Raw genomic sequence first — 17,470 nt, 5'->3', positions numbered from 1 at the left:
TGAGGGGACAGCTAGGAACCAGGGTGCTCCGGGTGTGCTCTGTGCCTCTTCGGGACTCTATGCTGCTAGACACCTGTTCCTTCCTTGGACAGAGGGCCAGTTCACACTTGGCAGGGGACGCACTGATCACTCATATCGAGCAATGTTGCTATGCCTGTCTGCAAGGATGCCATCCTCCTGGTGGGGATAGGTTCTGGATGCTGGGTCCCCAACATACCGGCTTTCATTTCAGAATGCCAGCGACACCCCCACCCCCACCCAGCAGCTCCCCTCCACTCCGTCTTGTTGCTGAGAGGGCTCTCCGAGATGTGCCTGTTCATGACCGGTGACCCAGCTGGTTTTTACAGTGTGTTTGTCTTCAGCGATGGCAGCTTGCAAAGCCTGCAATGACTTTGAACACACTCCATCACACCGACCCGCTGAAGAGGAGGCATGTTCAAAAAATCATTTTAATATATGACAGCATTTTTGTAACACACCAGACCAATGCTCAAGAGCATCAGAGATGGAGAAAAAAATACATACATGCATTTTCCTAAAAACTCAGACATTCAAATCAGTCTTAACATCTTCGGTGTGATTCGACCTCCCTCTCATCACAGCTGATGAAACAGCCTTTTCAACAAGGGGGTAGCCTGCATGATCAGTCATTGATGACAGAGCCCCACTGGGGCCACGCTGGCTCGTTTTAGGACCAACAACTCGATTCCGAACTCCAAACAGAAGTAGGACACGGGCCTATGTTTTGGATACTTCAGCCAAAAGGCCTTCACTCATCTTCCCATCATCTCGCACGAAACAGCAGAGACAGTTCACACTTTTAAAACCAACACGCTATGCCTCATCTTTGATGGATCTAGGTTTTCTTAAGACAAAATTCCAGTCATATCATGACAGTGTAGGCTCAAGCAATAATTCAGGGTGCACAAGATACCTGTCCTTCACACCTAGACCAAGAGGCCTCTGTTGAATGACCGCTTTGTATTTTTGTCTCCTCCCCATAAAAAGGAGCATAGTCCATAAATTTGGAGCCACATTTAAAACTGAAGAAAAGAAATGAAGCCAAATGTTGTATAATCCAAATGCTAAAAGTCCTTCTTTCTCCTCTTTAAGAAAAACGAAAACAAACAAACAAACAAAAAACACTTGACTACATTAAACATGAGGCTTTGCAAACCCTGTGAGCGTATAATGTACAATAAAGCAGCTGGAAAATGGATTTAACATTCTGTAGCTTATTTCTGGAGTGCAGCTTTTTTTTCTCTTTCCCTTTGGGGAAAGAGAAATACACTCTCCCTCAGCCTGAGGGACACTCACTCTAACTCAGAGCCCTGGGCCTCAGACCCAGAGTTTTGTTTCCAGTGACATTGACTGAGCACCTGCTGTCCATCAGACAATGTCTTCTGTGCCTTCACATAACCTGCTCTTTCTTGCTGATCTTACTCTTGTGGAATAACGTACTCTTGTGAAGCAAGAGACCTGTTTTTTTTTTGTTTGTACTGACGATAGTAACATCATTATAGCTTTGATACTATTAAAATCCATAAGAAGCGGGGGAATTTCTAATTAATTTTTTCCCCTCTTTTTCACTAAAACCCTGGTGTTCATTTAGGGCTTCTAATTCAGCAGCTGTTTTATTTATTTGGGTTTTCTTTTGTGTGTGTGTGTGATTAGACAATCGTATCCAAGCAATTTATAAAATGGAAACTGTAGGACAACTCAATGGGGACACACATATTTCGGTTGAATTATAGTGACTTAAAAACTTAAACTATTTTCTCCGAGGGAAAAAAAAAAGTCGCCAAGAACAAACCATTCAAGATCAGCACATCTTGAAAACAGCTTAGGAAGCGGAATTTCTTGCATGGTGGTTTATGTCACCAGGTGACCTCTACCGCCACCTAGTGAAGGATGGTGGAGTGGCAGCTGGATTAAAACAGCTCTTGCTTTGCTTGGGCAATAATAATTTTCCATGATTTTGCTTTGTTTGGAAACAAATGATAGGAAATCATTATTTTACAGGCCAGGGGATACTGTCTAGGTCACATAAACTATAAGCACAGGATACTTCCACCAGGAGAAAATTCAGGCCCCTGACCCTGCCATGTAAGTGACCATTTCCCTCCAGCTCTTTCTTAGTACCAGAGATGGAGGGGAGGCACTGGTCCTTGCCATTCTGACCTACATCACATCTCATTTCAAGTCACTCCCAGTTCATCAGGAAAGATGGTCATGGGTCACAGCTTCATGTACATAAGATGCAGGTGCAGTCTGTGTCATCAACACACTCTTTCCTGCACGCCAGGTCTGGGGCTTTGGAAGCCCCGCTCTCACCTGCTTTAGGATGAGAGAGGCCATCTACTCAGACAACTCACAGGTTTCTGCCTGGCAGACGCGTGTGGCTTGAGCAACAGTTTCACTCACCAACCCAGGCCTTCACCCTGTGTCAACTTCATCATGCAATGAAAAGTGTGCTTGGTTTTGTTAAGAATCTTGGAAGGAAAAGGAGGGAGAGAGAAAGAGAGAGAGAGAGAGAGAGAGCGCTCACAGTTGTGGAAAGTCAGCTGACTGAGGGCTGGGTCAGAGCATCACCTGCGGGGGGAGGGGACTACCTCCTTCTGGGTAATCACTGAACACTGATAAGATGATCACTTCCTGGCCTTTGAACCCCCTCTTGGCTCTTTCTGAAGGCCTGGGTAGGCAGTCCGGGGTAGCAACGCTATACGAGCAGAAAAGGAATGGGTGCACAACAAGCAGAAACGGCCGAGACAGACAGTTCCCAACTTTTCTCAGACGTGAATGTTGGCGTCTCAGTGTGGAGCAGAAAAGGATAGACTGTCAAATGAACCAACTAGAAAAAAAGATAATAATGACTTCAAAATGAAAACACAGGAGTCCCCGAAAACAGAGCTCAAAAAACCCACTCCAAAACAAGCTGATTAACAGAATTTCACGGTTGAGCACTTCCTATGGAGCTCGGTTATCTGAGCATGTGTTCAGTGACTACAGGTCATCATGTGCAGCAGAAAATCAGACCTGGGGCCGCTGACCAGTGCCAGCAGGAAGCATCGCAGATGGTGGCAGCCACCCCTGAGTCTGAATTAGAGTCCCATGAGCGGAGACGGCCGTCCCACGGTCAGCTCTACCAGTCCAGCTTCAGGTCGGCCTTGCTCCAGACGTACTTGCCTCCTCGCTTTAGAAACGCCTGTTCATCAAACCCGCTGAACTTTATAGCTGCTTCCACTCCGACATCCAGGATGGACTTAGAAGGGTCCTTCCGCCCCTTTTGACAGTTCAGGAAGCGCATCTAGAAAGATGGATGACAGGATTGGGGATGTTTCCATATCATTTATCCTAGGAAACTTAATTTTGGAACTTAATTCGTGTTTCATGGTCTTCTGATCATCCCAACAAAGGTTTCCCGAGAACCGTGGGCCAGATACTATACTGAGAATGCTGAACCCCTTGGACATCATGTCTTCAGACAACCAGCTCACGTTAACCCATGTAAACACATTACATCGGCTCAGTGCAAGACAGACAGAGCTGTAGACATGCTACCCCAGGGGCGTGTTGTCCCTGTGTTAGGTGGGTGGGGGTGGTGCTCAGGAAGGGCTTCAGAAAAATGGCGACATCTATCTACATCATGCTTTGAAATTGTTAGCTGGAGGGGACTGTGTTGTAAGAGCCCAGAAGCACGGAGCAGGACCAGGTGTTTGGGCAGCCTCAGGTAGCTGGTGTTGCTGGAATAAAAACTGTGTGTGCAGGAATGGCTAAGTGTACACACTGACAGAAGCTTCTGTGGAGATGGGGGAGGGAAAGCGAGAAAGGCGCTCCCTGGGCAGGGGCACCAGCTCCCGGGGAGTCTCACTCATTGCCTTGTGGACCAGAGCGAGGTCTCCCCACTCCTATGATCTGCCTGAGCCCTCGGCATCTTGTAGGAATACTTGCGGAATCAGAAGGCTCTGAAATGGCCCAGAGTTCTGGTTCCGCTGTGTGTTGTCCCAGTTGCTTGGAGACAGAGACTCTGTTGAGAAACTTTGATCAAAATCTCCAGCCAAGGATGGCAGTTTGAATTCCACAAATAAACTCTGTCTGAATTCACCTCTCTCCCTGAATCCACAAACTGATCATTTGTGCTATTTCCTTTCTTTCCCCTTATGCCCCAAAAAGGAAAAAAAAAATTGCTGTGAAGTATCTTTGATTAACTTGAAAACAATAAAATCACTAAAAGTCACAATAAGCATTTCTCAAAACATCCAATCCATCCAATTTAAATTGTAAAGTCATGGTTCTTGTTGTAACTTGTTATTAAAACAAAACAAAACAAAACAAAACAAAACAAAAAACACAACAAAACAGATCTTTGAATGGAATTGTTTGTTCTAGTCTAGAAATACCAGCAAAGTTTTATGAATCCAAACCAAAAAAAAAAAAAAAAAAAGACAAAGGAAAGAAAAAGTAATAGAATTTTGAGAAGGGTAGATTTTCCATTTTCTTGGGAAGGCAGTGAGGGTAAGGATAATGTCAGTGGCTTAGGCAAAGGACGGTCACCTCTTGTCACCATAGCCAGGCTGAGTTGGCAGGACCTGAGAGATAAGAGGTGTTAAACTAAAGCATGTGATAGGACTTCCCCCCAAGGTGCCCCAGGGGCCCTGTCACCACAGAACCCCTACCCGAAGATGGCATAAGAGAGGACAGCTCTGTGTCACATCAGCTTCACAGTGACTTCTGAGGACCCGTAGCCACACAGGAGAAACCATCACGGGGCAAGTACAGGGACGAGGCTCGAGGGGAAGCCTGCACAGCTGCTCCGCTCAGAGCCTGACACAGTGTAGTCAGGACTCGGCGACACTAACACTGCTCTGTGACCATGGAAATCTGAGATGCTGGCTAAGAAAGGATGTGGGCTAAACGTGTGTGCTTGTGACTCAACCCCAGCATCACTGCTCAATTAACTTTTAATCGATAATCCTTGTGTAATTCATCGGGGAGACTCACATATTCATCCAGAATAAGGTAGGAGTCTTTCATCTGCAAAGGAGAAATCAAACCCAAATTCAGTCTCACATGTACTTTTCAATAGGTGTGCCCCAGGGCCCATCTCATGGGGTTTATGTGTTTGTATTTCATTACTTTGGGGTTCATTGTGCCTCTATCGCTTGAGTGTTTGTGGGTATGTCCCTCACAGGGGAGCCGCCCCACCAAACACACCGCCAGGGACATCTGGTTGTGTCCGTGCAGACCCAGGGTCATCTCCCAACTCCTCTGGGCAGGGGAGCCTTGCTCCTCAGTGTTCAGCAGTGTTCCCGGGGGCTGATTCCAGCAGGCACATAAGTTCCCCCTTTTCCAGGTGGGCGTTACAAGGAGGGAGGTCGTCACTTATCTCACACCCACCTCCGTGGTAGTATTTCACCCACTGGTGGGGAGGTGTGCCCTTGAGCTCAAAGACCCCACAGCAGGGCCAGTGGTGACCTCCACCCTGAGACCATCCCCTCCCCCACTCTCTCCACGAGGATCCCTGGCCCTGTGGGACCCTCTGGCATCAGGTCAAAACTGTAATGGCGCACAGAGCCGCGTTTGCCATGGACAAACCTTGTCGTTACACTCGGGCACCAGGCAGGACACCTCCTTGTGGCGGTCCAAGAAGTCTTCAAATTCCTCCTTGCTGATGAGGAACCTCTCGGCCTCCTTCAGGGCCCCCTCGCCGGAGTTTTCCCCCTCGATCAGGAGGCACTGGAAGACCTGAAAAACCAGTGTGGAGCCCGCTTGGCAGAGAGCTAGCTCTCCACCAGGTTTCTCCCCAAACCCCGGGTCCGCCCCTCCACCCTGACCCAAGCCTCATCCCCCTCAGCAGGGGAGGCTCCTCAAACCGAGGGACCTGTCCAGGAAGACAGTTCGCTCTGGGGAAATGGAGAATTTGCCCTGAAATTCAAGAAGCACAGAAATTCTTAAAATGTAAACAAGAAATCTGGTTTCGATTAGATTGGATCTCGTTTTCCAATCTACGTCTTTTTTCTTCCGACTACACAATAACAAGGGCTCACTGAAGGACTGAGGGACCAAACGAGAACATCAGGCCTGGCAGGGAGGGTGGGACACTCCAGCAGGCTTGGAGTCCCCAAGCAGACCTGAGGCCCAGACTAGGAAGGACGCACATGGGCGTCTTCCCTGGCGAATTGGGTTCTCGAATCCACTAGCTAGACAAAGAAGGTCTCGGGGGGGATAAGGCCAGGTCACAGAGTCTTGAAGAACAGTGGGAGGGCAGTAGGATGGAAGGGGGGTGGGGGGCCAGGGGGCCCACCTGGTGTTTCTGGAGCACGCCTAATGGGGACACCTCCAGGGGACAGCATCCCCCCTCCCCATAGATAAATACCACAAGGGTCTTTAGCTAACTCCCAGGAGAGCTCAGTGCTGGTATTTTGTTGATGGAGCTTGCAAGCCCAGGGCTTCCCTGGAGGAGGCAGCGTTTTTGAAAAGCGTGGTTCTGCAACCCATGAGTGATTGATTGCACAAGAAGAGGCACCTGGTCCCAACCCGGGGCCATTGATTGATGTCAGCAGGCAGCCTGTGGATGCCAACGGTCTCAGGTGAGGAAATTGCTTTGCAGACAAGTAACAGCTAATCCTCTGCCTCCAAAGAAATCTGGAGTTGGGAGAAGCCATTCTAGAGGGAATCCGAGAAGGCAGGACCAGAGGAAGAGCCAGAAGATGGGAGGAAAAGGCTTTTTTTTTTTTTTGTATTTTTCTGAAGTCAGAAGCAGGGAGGCAGAGAGACAGACTCCGCATGCACCTGAAAGGGATCCACCCGGCATGCCCACTAGGGGGCGATGCTCTGCCCATCTGGGGCATTGCTCCATTTAAATTGGAGCCATTCTAGCACCTGAGGTGGAGGCCATGGAGCCATCCTGAGCACCTGGACCAACTTTGCTCCAATGGAGCCTTGGCTGCGGGAGGGGAAGAGAGAGATAGAAAGGGAGGAGAGGGGGAGGGGTGGAGGAGCAGATGGGCGATTCTCCTCTGTACCCTGGCTGGAATCGAACCCAGGACTTCCACTTGCTGGGCTGATGCTCTACCACTGAGCCAACTGGCCAGGGCCTGGAAAAGGCTTTTCCTTAGCTATGCGATGGAGAAGAAGAGATGGGCACCTTGGGCAGACCAAGGCACTGAAGGAACTTAACATAGCACAATGAGGATGACAGTCAGAGCAGAAGGAGGACTAGAAGGAAACTCTAAGGACTTGGGGCTGAGCCCTCCGGTCCTCATCTGTCCCTCCTCATGAGCTCCTAGGCTCTGCTCCTCCTGTCACACTTTTTTTTTTCTAGCTCCCCCCATCCTTGTTACTCTTCAACCTGGAAGAGCGGCCGATACTCTGCTTACCTCTCTACATAACCAAAGGGTAAGTTCCAAGCATCCATTTGAGAATTCAAAAAGTTAAGCCTTGTTTCCATCTTCCCTTGATCCATTTCCAATCACTCTCTTTCCCATCTCACCAACTCAATGCAGAACATGGATGCGGGTTTAAACACACCCCAGGCAGCTTTGGAAGGGACAGTTGCCTTGTGCAGCATGTCCTATAGCCTGGACACAGCTTTCTCCCCAGACTGCCTCCGGACATGGAAATTCTGTCCATTTCTCAGTGCCCAGCCAAATACGGCCTCTAGCATGAAGCCTTCCAGGCGCTCTGGCGAAACTAAACTTGGCCTGCTCCTCCTTCCCTTGTTATCCTGGTACCCGCAGCCTGACATCACAGAGTCCCCTGCCTCTCCTCTTTACTAGAATGGAATCCCACATGCATCTAATTTAATTTTCAGTTGCATGGGCTCACAGGTCCAGGCGCGGAGTCTGGTTGACTTATGTAACAGTCGCCAGGACAGTTTGGGAGGCATCCGTATCCGTGGACGGGCCCTGCTCGTGTCAGCCCATTCCTGACCCCTTCACCCGGGTCCTGTGTCAGGACCCCGGGTATGCAGTGGGTGAGGTCAAGGAAACTGTTTCCTACACAGTTCCCTGAGTTGATTCTGAAGAACAGCCTGAGGCAGAAAAGTTTCACTTACACTTATTTGCAAGGCCGCACCCTGTGGCTGGTCTACCCTGAACAGGTTTGCGTGCCTTTGAAGGTGAGGTGTTTTAGTGACTGAGAGAGGGACCAGTCCTAAAGCACACACCTTGGCGAGTAAATTTTGCTACAACATGGAAATGGCTTTGCCTTTAACATTTTCCTCATAATTCCATAACACATCTACAGATCAGAATTTATGAAGGAAAATACCCATTCATTCATAAGCCAAGAGTTGTCAGATGGAAGCCCAGTCTGGTTACATTTCCTAAATCAAGAGAGGTGAGGCTTCCTGTGGACGTATTCCTCACCACATCACCCAACATCTAGTCTATCTTCTGGCCTTTATCTTCACACCATTCCAGAAGAAACTCGGCCCCCGTTTTCAGGAGGGGAAACTGAGGCAAAGAGGAGGTGAAGGAGTTTCAAGTCGAGTGGCTAGAAGAGCGAGGACCAGCTTCCCAGCTGGCTGGCTCTCCACGCTCAACGACCAGGGACCCCTCCGCGTTTCTGACTGCCCCGGGGCCTTTTCTCCGAGCAGCTGTGCTCCCCCACAGCTGTGCTCCCCCACAGCTGTGCTCCCCCACAGGGGCCGTCAGTAGGGGTGACCCCGTGCTCACCTTCCAGCGGACGGGCCTCAGCTCCTGGATGTGCTCCCTCATGTCCTCGCCCACGTTGAACCGGTTGATGACAGAGTTGATCTTGAACGCCACCCTGTAGTCCCGGCACCACCCCCTCAACCTCCTTAGGTTCTCCACGTGGTTGATCTTGCCCTGACCACGGCCGATGAGGACATTGACCTCCTCGTCAAAGCTGTCGCAGGAGATGGCCAGAATGTCCAGGTACTGGCCTGCGGGAGGAGGACTGAGTGTTAAGAGCTTCCATCCCAGAACCCGGCCTGTTCGGGCGTGTTTATCCCCTTGTGGTAAAACATACCTGGTTTGTGTGGACACTTTAATTAAACGCACGCGCGCGCACACACACACACATTTTCCATCATACCCACCAAGCTCACTGAAATGTGCATTATACTTGGTTCTTGTGGAAAGTAATTTTAAGAAAGTGAGGCAGATACCCTTTGGCTCTGAGACTCTGCCTGTGTGGATGTATATGAACGCTTGTCAGCATAGTTAAACGAGGAGGTTCATCAATGGCCGTGTCTGGATCGGGTAACTTCTGTGATGGTTCGATATTGTTGATCTATCAGCACCTGCAGACCTACGTGTCTTTTCTCATCACTTAGATATCATTGCTCTGTGTAAGAACCCAAATATTTTTTTTGCCAAGTTCTTTGGCTTCTTTTGAACCTCCTTTCTATATTTGATTCATCTTCTAAATATTGATGGGTACCCTTCATGTATAAGCAGGGCACGACTGCATTGGATGCTGGAGAAGCCGAGATAACAGGAGAGTTGGGGGGGAGTCAGCACGCAAACAGCACCCCCCTCGCCCCCGGCGGCACAACATGTGAGGAGCTGTGATTGCGGCCCTCACGGGCGCAGCAGGTGCTGGTGGGCACCACCTGTGTTTGGGTCTCTCCCAGCTCTCTCTGGAACTCCACGCCCCCAACCCCGCACTTCCCACGACCGCTGTCACGTCCTCTGGCCCTGCAACACCCACCTGTCCCTCTTTAAAGTGTCTTTTCACCTTCAAGGTTATTCCGTGTCAGTTTCAGATGGACAGCGAAGTGGCTGGAACACCCCGTCCCTCACAGGGTGGTCCCCCCTACCTGTCTCTTAGACACGGGATGGCTCTACAGCCCTGGCTGAGCGTCCCTCGTTCTCAGGGCTGCTGCAGAATCAACTGCAAAGTTAGTTCTCAAAACCCCCTCTCAAATGAATGATAAAAACCTGGGGTTCCAGGAACAGCGAAAATGACAGCTTCAGTCCAATCGCTTACTTTGCAGGAGACTAATAATAATAAAAAAAGGGTTCTCTGTTTAAAAAAATAAATGGAATGAACAGTAAAGGTCAGGGTTTGCGAATGGTGAGCTGCATTCATGTTCCCTGCCAGGTGTTCAGCCAAAGCCTTAGCCTCTTACCACCTGCCTCCAGGGACGGCACGGAGAGGACTTGTGCTTTCTAGCACATTCTCTTATCAGCCCGTCCCCACCTGTTTACGCGGAGCCCGCAGAACTGGAATGCCCTTAACTTAACACGCCGCATGAGAAGAGATTAAAGCACATCTGGTGTCCCTACCCCGGGCCCCAGCCATCCTGGCACGAGGCCTGGGCTGGGAGGAAACAGGGCCTCCTCTGTGCTAACCACCGCCAGCAGGGCAGCCGGCCGCAGTGCCCCCCACCCAGGGGAGAGAGCCCAGCCTACCGTAGCTCGCGAACCAGCGCTCCTGGATCAGGCTGCCGTTGCTGACAATGCTGACACTGGGCAGGCACAGCTCCTCCTTGCAGAACTGCACCAGCTTGCCCAGGTACTGGCCCCGGGTGTGGATGAAGGGCTCCCCACCCGAGAAGTTTATCTTCTCCATACCTGGGAGACACAAAGTAAAGTACACACACGTTCCTTCTCGCCCTCCACGCCACCAGCGCCCGTTCTTTTATCCATGGTGACGGTCATGGGGTCTCAACATCACCAACATGACATAGACCTACTTTGCCGTCTCAGATCCCAGCTCCCCAACCACTGCCTCTCATGGAAACCACCATGCGTGTCACCCAGGATCTCACCAGGGAATAAAATCAGCCAGAGTGTTACTTTTTCTTTCTTCCTTAGATGAAAACAGACGCACCGTCATGCAGGAAATTAGCTACACAGATGGTGGAACTGCTCAGAAGTTCAAGGGTGCGATGGGGCCACCCAGGGATTTGCAAAGCAGAACACCTCGCCCCGCCCCCCCATCTAGAACCATCTACAATGGTTATGGTCAGGCCTGGGGAAGCATTCTCCATTGTTCTTGGGTTCCTCTCCCTCCCCCCTCTGCCCCCACCCATATGCTGAGGCCTCTTATTGGAATCCTTGACCTCTCCTGGTTTCCCTTAGTGGGAAAAATTCTTTTAAGACGTTCCTGAAGAAAAAAAAAAAGTCAATTCTGAATTAAAGTGAGGACTTGGATGGTTTAAAATAGAGTTGGGACCCGTATTTTGGCCATGGGTAGGTAATACTCTGGGTGAAATCACTTTGCCCTCTGAGTTGCAAGAACCTGGCTATTTTTTTTTTTTAAGATTTTTTTATTTTTATTTTTTTTACAGAGACAGAGAGTGAGTCAGAGAGAGGGACAGACAGACAGGAATGGAGAGAGATGAGAAGCATCAATCATTAGTTTTTCATTGCGCATTGCAACACCTTAGTTGTTCATTGATTGCTTTCTCATATGCGCCTTGACCGTGGGCCTTCAGCAGACCGAGTGACCCCTTCCTAGAGCCAGCAACCTTGGGTTCAAGCTGGCGGGCTTTTTTGCTCAAACCAGATGAGCCCGCTCTCAAGCCAGCGAACTCTGGGTCTCGAACCCGGGTCCTCTGCATCCCAGTCCGACGCTCTATCCACTGCGCCACCGCCTGGTCAGGCGAACCTGGCTATTGTCTTGTATTTTTTCATAGTCGTGTTCAGAAGTCTGGCAACGTGCTTATAAACAATCCCGTTTAAGTCCGTGGCTTTTATTTTTTCTCTTCCAGAAGCTTTCTTGCTAGTGCTCTGAAATTTCCAGGCAATGCACCTTAGTGGAAACAGCACAGTAGGCCACCAAGTTCCTTGAGTGTGTTCTCTGTTAATCCATCCTTTCAATAAACGTTGCCCCTGCACAGGCCTGAACCCTGCGCTTGGCAATTTAATGTGTACAGTTGTACTGTATGTAACACAGCTTTTAAAGATGCCATCTGGACCCAGTTTCCAGGTCCTGGCTACAGGCTGGTCGGTTCCTCTCTTTCAGTAGCTGAGTAATTGGACACCCCAGCATTTCCTGTCCTGGGCTCACATGCTGGGACACTGTACCCTGCCCTGCACACGCTGGGCAGCCCCGGAGCCCTGAGCCATGGGAAGGACTTGGACTAGCAGCCCATGCTCAGCCGGCTGGCCCCACTCTCCCTGTCTGCTTGTCCCACAAAAACCACAACAAAAGCCTTTGCCCATTGTTCCCCTCCCTGCCTGGTGACCAACCCCAGCACTTCCTCTGAGCCCTGTGTGACAAGTTGTGTGCTTCCTGAGACACTATATAAGGAGGGTTGACCTTCCTCCTACCCTGCCCACTGAGTCACTGCTGTCAGTCCCTTCTACGGCTCCCCCATCCGCTCCTCGCTGTGTCTGTGAGGGGACAGGGGCGACTGGCATCACCGTATAAGCCAGTGGTTCTCAAAATTTTGAAGTCGGGGTGCATTTAAAATCCTACAAATAATTGTAGGTGCACTATATACAAATTTCTGAGAAATATTATAATAATTAAGTCAAATATTAAAGAAAAAATATAAAGTCCAAGCGTGCTTTTATGGTAATTACACAAAATAAATATGATAAAATTAAATTTATTCTGACATTAAAAACATTTTTATGTTACATTTTTGAGTGATGCTTTTTAGAATTTGTAAAAAAAAAGGGTTAAAAAAATGACAAAAAAGTTATCTTTTTATATATATAGATACATTCTTAGTAAGATTTAGTAAATTCAGCATGTCCTGGCACAAATGTGTTAAGTTTTTTCATTCTTGTGTTTATGAGAAACATGAGCCTGATGTGTCCTAGCAATTTCTTCAATGTTTGGGCATATATTTGAAAGGCAAACTCTCATTTTCTCATCAATACATTGAAGAATTCCTCTTTTTACTCTTAATTGTGTTGAGTGCAGAAAACCCCCAACATACATATCATCTTAACTTGACACCAAACAAAGGATAGAAGAAACTTGCCTCCAGTCTTTCCGGGGAACATGGGGGGTAGTGTAGACAATCCAGCACCACAGCTTAACAGCCTTTTGCAGCCTAATCAGGCAAGTGAGGTGGGGGTTTGGGCAGACTGTCAGTTTACAGCCAATTCCCCACACCTCTGACCCCCCAAAATCTAAACTCCAAAAACCCTGTTGGTTTTTTGGTCCCCAACAAACACATATTTCTCTGGAATACCATAGGGCGCACCTGGAAATCTAGGGTGCACCAGTGCACCCTGGCGCACACTTTGAAAACCACTGCCATACAGGCTTGGTTCAATAGGGGCAGGTAACCTGGGGAAGGAGAAACTGTATTTTCACAGAAATAGGGCATGCGGGCGCATGGGGACACTCTTGAGGAGTCCAAGGAGCAGGTGTGTGTGGGGGGGAGGAAAGAATGAGAAAAGTGACCACAATTGTCCCGCAGATGAACAAGTGGGGTTCACAACGAATGCATTCTGTCAGCCTTCTCCATTCACAAGCCAGAGAAGTGAATAACATAGAAGTGTCTTCAGCCAGAGGGGTACATTTTAATTCTAAACCTAGCATACATTCAAACAAAAGTGAATTTAAATTATAACGTGAATTCAAATTTTTAATCATCATCGAAATAATTTTCCTCTATTAGCCAGAAATCTCATTTGAAGGATGCATCACCCATATGAAACCTTAACCATTTTACCTAACTTCACTTTTATTGACTTAAAATGGAAAGTTTCCTTCTATGAAAGCATTAATTGTAATCTATAAAACACGGAAGCGTTCTCTGTGGGTGCCTTGTAAAATAGTCTGAGGTTGTATACAAGTTATTATCGCTAGCTACATTTTAGAGATTATTAAACTGATATTCAGAAAAGTTAGATGTCTGGAGAAACCTTGTCATGGAGAGACTCAAACCCAGGCCTTTGTGAATCAGGAGTTGAAGGTCTTTCCACGAGGCAAAATGGCTTCTCATTCATTTGTGCACCATGAATTCATCGCTCCCAAAACATTCTCACTCCTTGGCTAGGCCTTAAAGATCCAGAGATGCTAAGACTCAACCTTGGTACTCAACTCTTTGGGGACTCGGGTATTCAAAACAAAACAGCAGACAACTGTGCAATTTAAGAAATGCTGTGATATGTTTGTGTACCAAGTACCCTGGGGTCACACAGTTGCAGAGGACAGGACCTTAATTTAACTCTGCTGGAAGAGGACCAGGAACAGTTGTAGGGAGCTTTACACGTTCACCAGACAGACTGGGTGGTCGGGACCCCAGGAAGTCAGAACAGTATGATCACAACAGGTGTGGCGATGTGGTGTTGGGGGAGCAGGTGTATGACGGGATGTGTCCGCAGCACAGGGGACAGAGGGCATTGGGGTGCAGGGCGCTGAGCTGGCCCTGGGCCCTGAGGTCAGTGCTAACCAGTGTGGGGTCAGAGGCCATGCAAGAGAGTTAAGTGTGGGAGAGGAGTTAGAGCACCAAAAATACACTTTTTTTTGGCAAGATCATGTGCTTTCCTGCAGGAACAGCGGACACCATGAGATAAAATGCAACCATCCTGCTCAGAACTGGGGAGACCCTAGGCCGGTCCCCCACAGAGGGCAAGGTGGTTCTATACTTGAGGCAGCGAGGGGTGATGGAGCCAATAACATGGGAAGCAGAATAAAAGCCAGATCCGGGGAAAACGGACACTGTGCAATCTGATTACAGAAAGTGCAAAGTCAGGCCACCTCCATGTGTGCTAGAAATAGGGGTGGAGGGGTGGGGAGAGAAGGGCAGTGGCTGAACTGGAGCCGGCCCTCTGGGGGCTCAAAATGCGTAGGCGAGCCTTTATCTACCTCGAAAAATTTAAACCAGTGGAGAAGAGAAAAAAAAAAGTGGGTGAGAGTGTGGAGATGGCCAGTTCAGAGATGCTCTGGGCAAGACAGGACAACGAGGTGATAGGAAGACAGATTAGGAGGGGGACAGACAGGCTGAGTTACCTCTGAGGTGCCTTTCCCTCACTAATCTCAGGGAGTTCAGCAACCCAGCCTGGAGGGCCAACTCACTGACATATTTGAGTTAGAGTTTCTGTCCAGTCTCATGCTCAAGGGCACGCGCACAATACAAAAGGAAGGACTCAAAAGTCTTTTTTTGTTTTGTTTTAGACTCGCTTGCTTCTTCCACTGTTTCTGAAAATCCCGGATCCCTCGGTGCTTTGCACAAACACAGATGGTGCCACAACCTTCCCAGCCTGCCTCTGCCCCAGTGCTGGGCAGGCTGCCCACCAGCCAGCTGCGGTTTTGGGAAAACCTCGACGCCCACCCCCAAAGTCAGCCACCACCGTCTCCCAGGATGGTGACCTCCCCTCCCTTGGCAAACGACTGGGGTCCCCCAACTTGTGTGTATCTCCAGGTCCCACCCATCTCGGCCCACCCACCGCACAGAGGCCAAGCACCCTGATTTCCCCGGGGGATGGGGCACTCACCGGCCTCCTTCAGCATGAGCAGCCCCCTCTTGGCCTCCTCAAGAGGCAGCACGAAAGACGTCTTGGCCGTGTGGAAGCAGAAGCCACACTTGTAGTTACACTGACGGGTGAAGTGGTAGTTGACACTGGTGGGGACCAGGGGTCCATCGCAGCCACCACCCTCCTCCTTGTTGTCCTCCTCCTCCTCCCTCGTCTCCTTGGGTTCTTCCCTGTTTTGCTGCTTCTGTCTCCAGTTGGTCCCCACCAGCCAGAAGGTGGCCCGGAGCCAGAGGAGTAGGAGCCACAGGCTGCCCCATAGGAAGGTCAGCGGCTTCCTGAAGGCACTGAGCAGCCTGCCAGCAGAAGCCAGGGGCACGAGGACCCCCATGGTGTCAGGCGCCTGTGGCTGACCAGCCGGCTCAGAGACTCACTTTATATCTGTGCAAGCAAACTGTCACCGGGGAGAGTAGACACACCCCCTTTGACTAAGGCTCAGCTGAGTTTGGGTTTCGATTTTCCCTCTTCTTGAAAACGAAAGTTGGAGGAGGGCCAAGACTGAAGGCCGAGGATTCCTACCGCTGCCTTTCTCTGCCTCGGTACACAGGGCCTGTAGCCCTCTCCCTGCCCTAGATCAAGACGCTAGAATCACCCTGTACCACTGGCACACAGAACTGGACAGACAGCCACGTCTGGGGTGGTTCTATTACTCCTGCATGACAGGACACCTAAAGGCTTCTACCCCATCACCCTCCACATGATGGACCCGGGGTGAATATTTGTTACAAAAGCTAAGAAATGCAAAGACTGACCTACCCACCTGTCCGTGAAGAATGACAGCAGATCCCACAAGCCTCAGGACCCTTTTAGACCACAGTCAAGACGCACAGGCACACGATGACATGCGTGCCTCCGTCCTTCCTGAGCTACGCATCTGAATACATGCACGCATGCTCCTAGTGTAAAAACACAGATGTTTTTATTTTCCTGTGGTGTCCGCCTGTCTTGAGCACACCCCGGGAAACCCAGGGCTTTCCCACAGTGGGTCTTTATCCGCAAGAATGTGGCTTGCTGTTTATGGGTTTTCTGTTTATGTTTGCAGTGTTCTTAAAAAGCACTGTGGACTGGCAGACTGAAGTTCTCTTTCTCTTGGCTCTCTTTCATCAGATTGGTGCTGGAGCCTGTGGCCCTCTGGTGAGGCTCGTGGTGGAAACTGAAACAGTCTGAGTGTTTTATAGCTTCTGGAGCCACCAAACCGCTCTTCACCAATCCGAGCTTGTCACCGAGTGGCCCTGGGGCTTTGGGGGAAGTTATTGCTCTTTCCTCATCCATTAAGACCAGATACCTCATGAGGTTTTCTCCTTTAGGGGAAGCGCTTAGGACAGGGTCTGGGCAACTGTCCACAGTCTGTGAGGGTTGGCTATTGTTGTAGCGGGGTTCTCATCTGAAAGGAAACAGATACTAATGGTGTTTCACTGAGAAGGGGAACTGAAAGTTATCAGGAAAGGCATCAGGAAGATAACAGAACAGATAGCCAGTGTGTGCTGATCGATGACCCGTTGTGCAACACGGGAGGCCTGCCAAGTACCTGCGATTGCAGCCAAAAATGTCGAAACTTCCCACCAAGTTCTGGCTCAAACCAGACACACTTTTTTATTTCATTTATTTATTTATTTATTTGCTAGCTCACATGTGTATGAAGAAAGGAAAGAGAAATCAGTTTATATTTTAAGGTCAAGCACCATGGGTGACACAGTGGCGAACCCATGCAAGGTTTTGAAGCCAAACATTTTAAGGTATATATCCTTGTTTCACTAACGTTTACTTTGGGGTGAATTCCTTTACCTGCTTGTTCTTGGTAACAACCCAGCTGGAAAGTACGAGTCTTAGCGAGTAACTTGTACAGGGCCTTTCAAGGATGACATGACCTAACGTATACAGCACGCACTGAGAATAGAGGTGGCCATCAGCAATTAGACCTCTCTGTACCCAGGTAGCGTTGTCTGCCGGGCCCTGGGCTGCTCTTCTTAGGCACTCACTCATTTTACACCTGGAGAAACCTGTGCCCATGGGTGTAAGGGATTGAATGAACTAGGATTTAGACACTTGGAATACTG

General features: G+C 49.3%; 1 protein-coding gene across 1 annotated transcript; it reads right to left on the bottom strand.

The window, feature by feature from the left end:
* Positions 1-994: 994 nt before the first annotated feature.
* Positions 995-15,802, bottom strand: RSAD2 (radical S-adenosyl methionine domain containing 2). Its single transcript, XM_066385853.1, has 6 exons — positions 15,378-15,802; positions 10,383-10,544; positions 8,679-8,908; positions 5,596-5,745; positions 5,002-5,034; positions 995-3,307 (listed from the first exon to the last, which is right to left on the bottom strand). The coding sequence occupies exons 1-6, from the start codon at positions 15,742-15,744 to the stop codon at positions 3,143-3,145; spliced, it is 1,107 nt and encodes a 368-aa protein (XP_066241950.1). The 5' UTR covers positions 15,745-15,802; the 3' UTR covers positions 995-3,142.
* Positions 15,803-17,470: the final 1,668 nt, after the last annotated feature.

This window comes from Saccopteryx leptura, chromosome 5 (assembly GCF_036850995.1).
Source record: "Saccopteryx leptura isolate mSacLep1 chromosome 5, mSacLep1_pri_phased_curated, whole genome shotgun sequence".
Classification (NCBI taxonomy): Eukaryota; Metazoa; Chordata; class Mammalia; order Chiroptera; family Emballonuridae; genus Saccopteryx; species Saccopteryx leptura.
Note: the sequence above shows the minus strand (reverse complement) of the source record. Positions and strands in the feature narration are given on the sequence as shown.

Excerpts from the sequence above, each read along its gene's own strand:
- RSAD2 (XM_066385853.1), bottom strand. The coding sequence starts at position 15,744 with ATGGGGGTCCTCGTGCCCCTGGCTTCTGCTGGCAGGCTGCTCAGTGCC. Across the intron at positions 5,746-8,678 it reads TGAGGCCCGTCCGCTGGAAG|GTCTTCCAGTGCCTCCTGAT; the intron begins GTGAGCACGGGG and ends CTGGTTTTTCAG. Across the intron at positions 5,035-5,595 it reads TGCCCGAGTGTAACGACAAG|ATGAAAGACTCCTACCTTAT; the intron begins GTTTGTCCATGG and ends TCTCCTTTGCAG.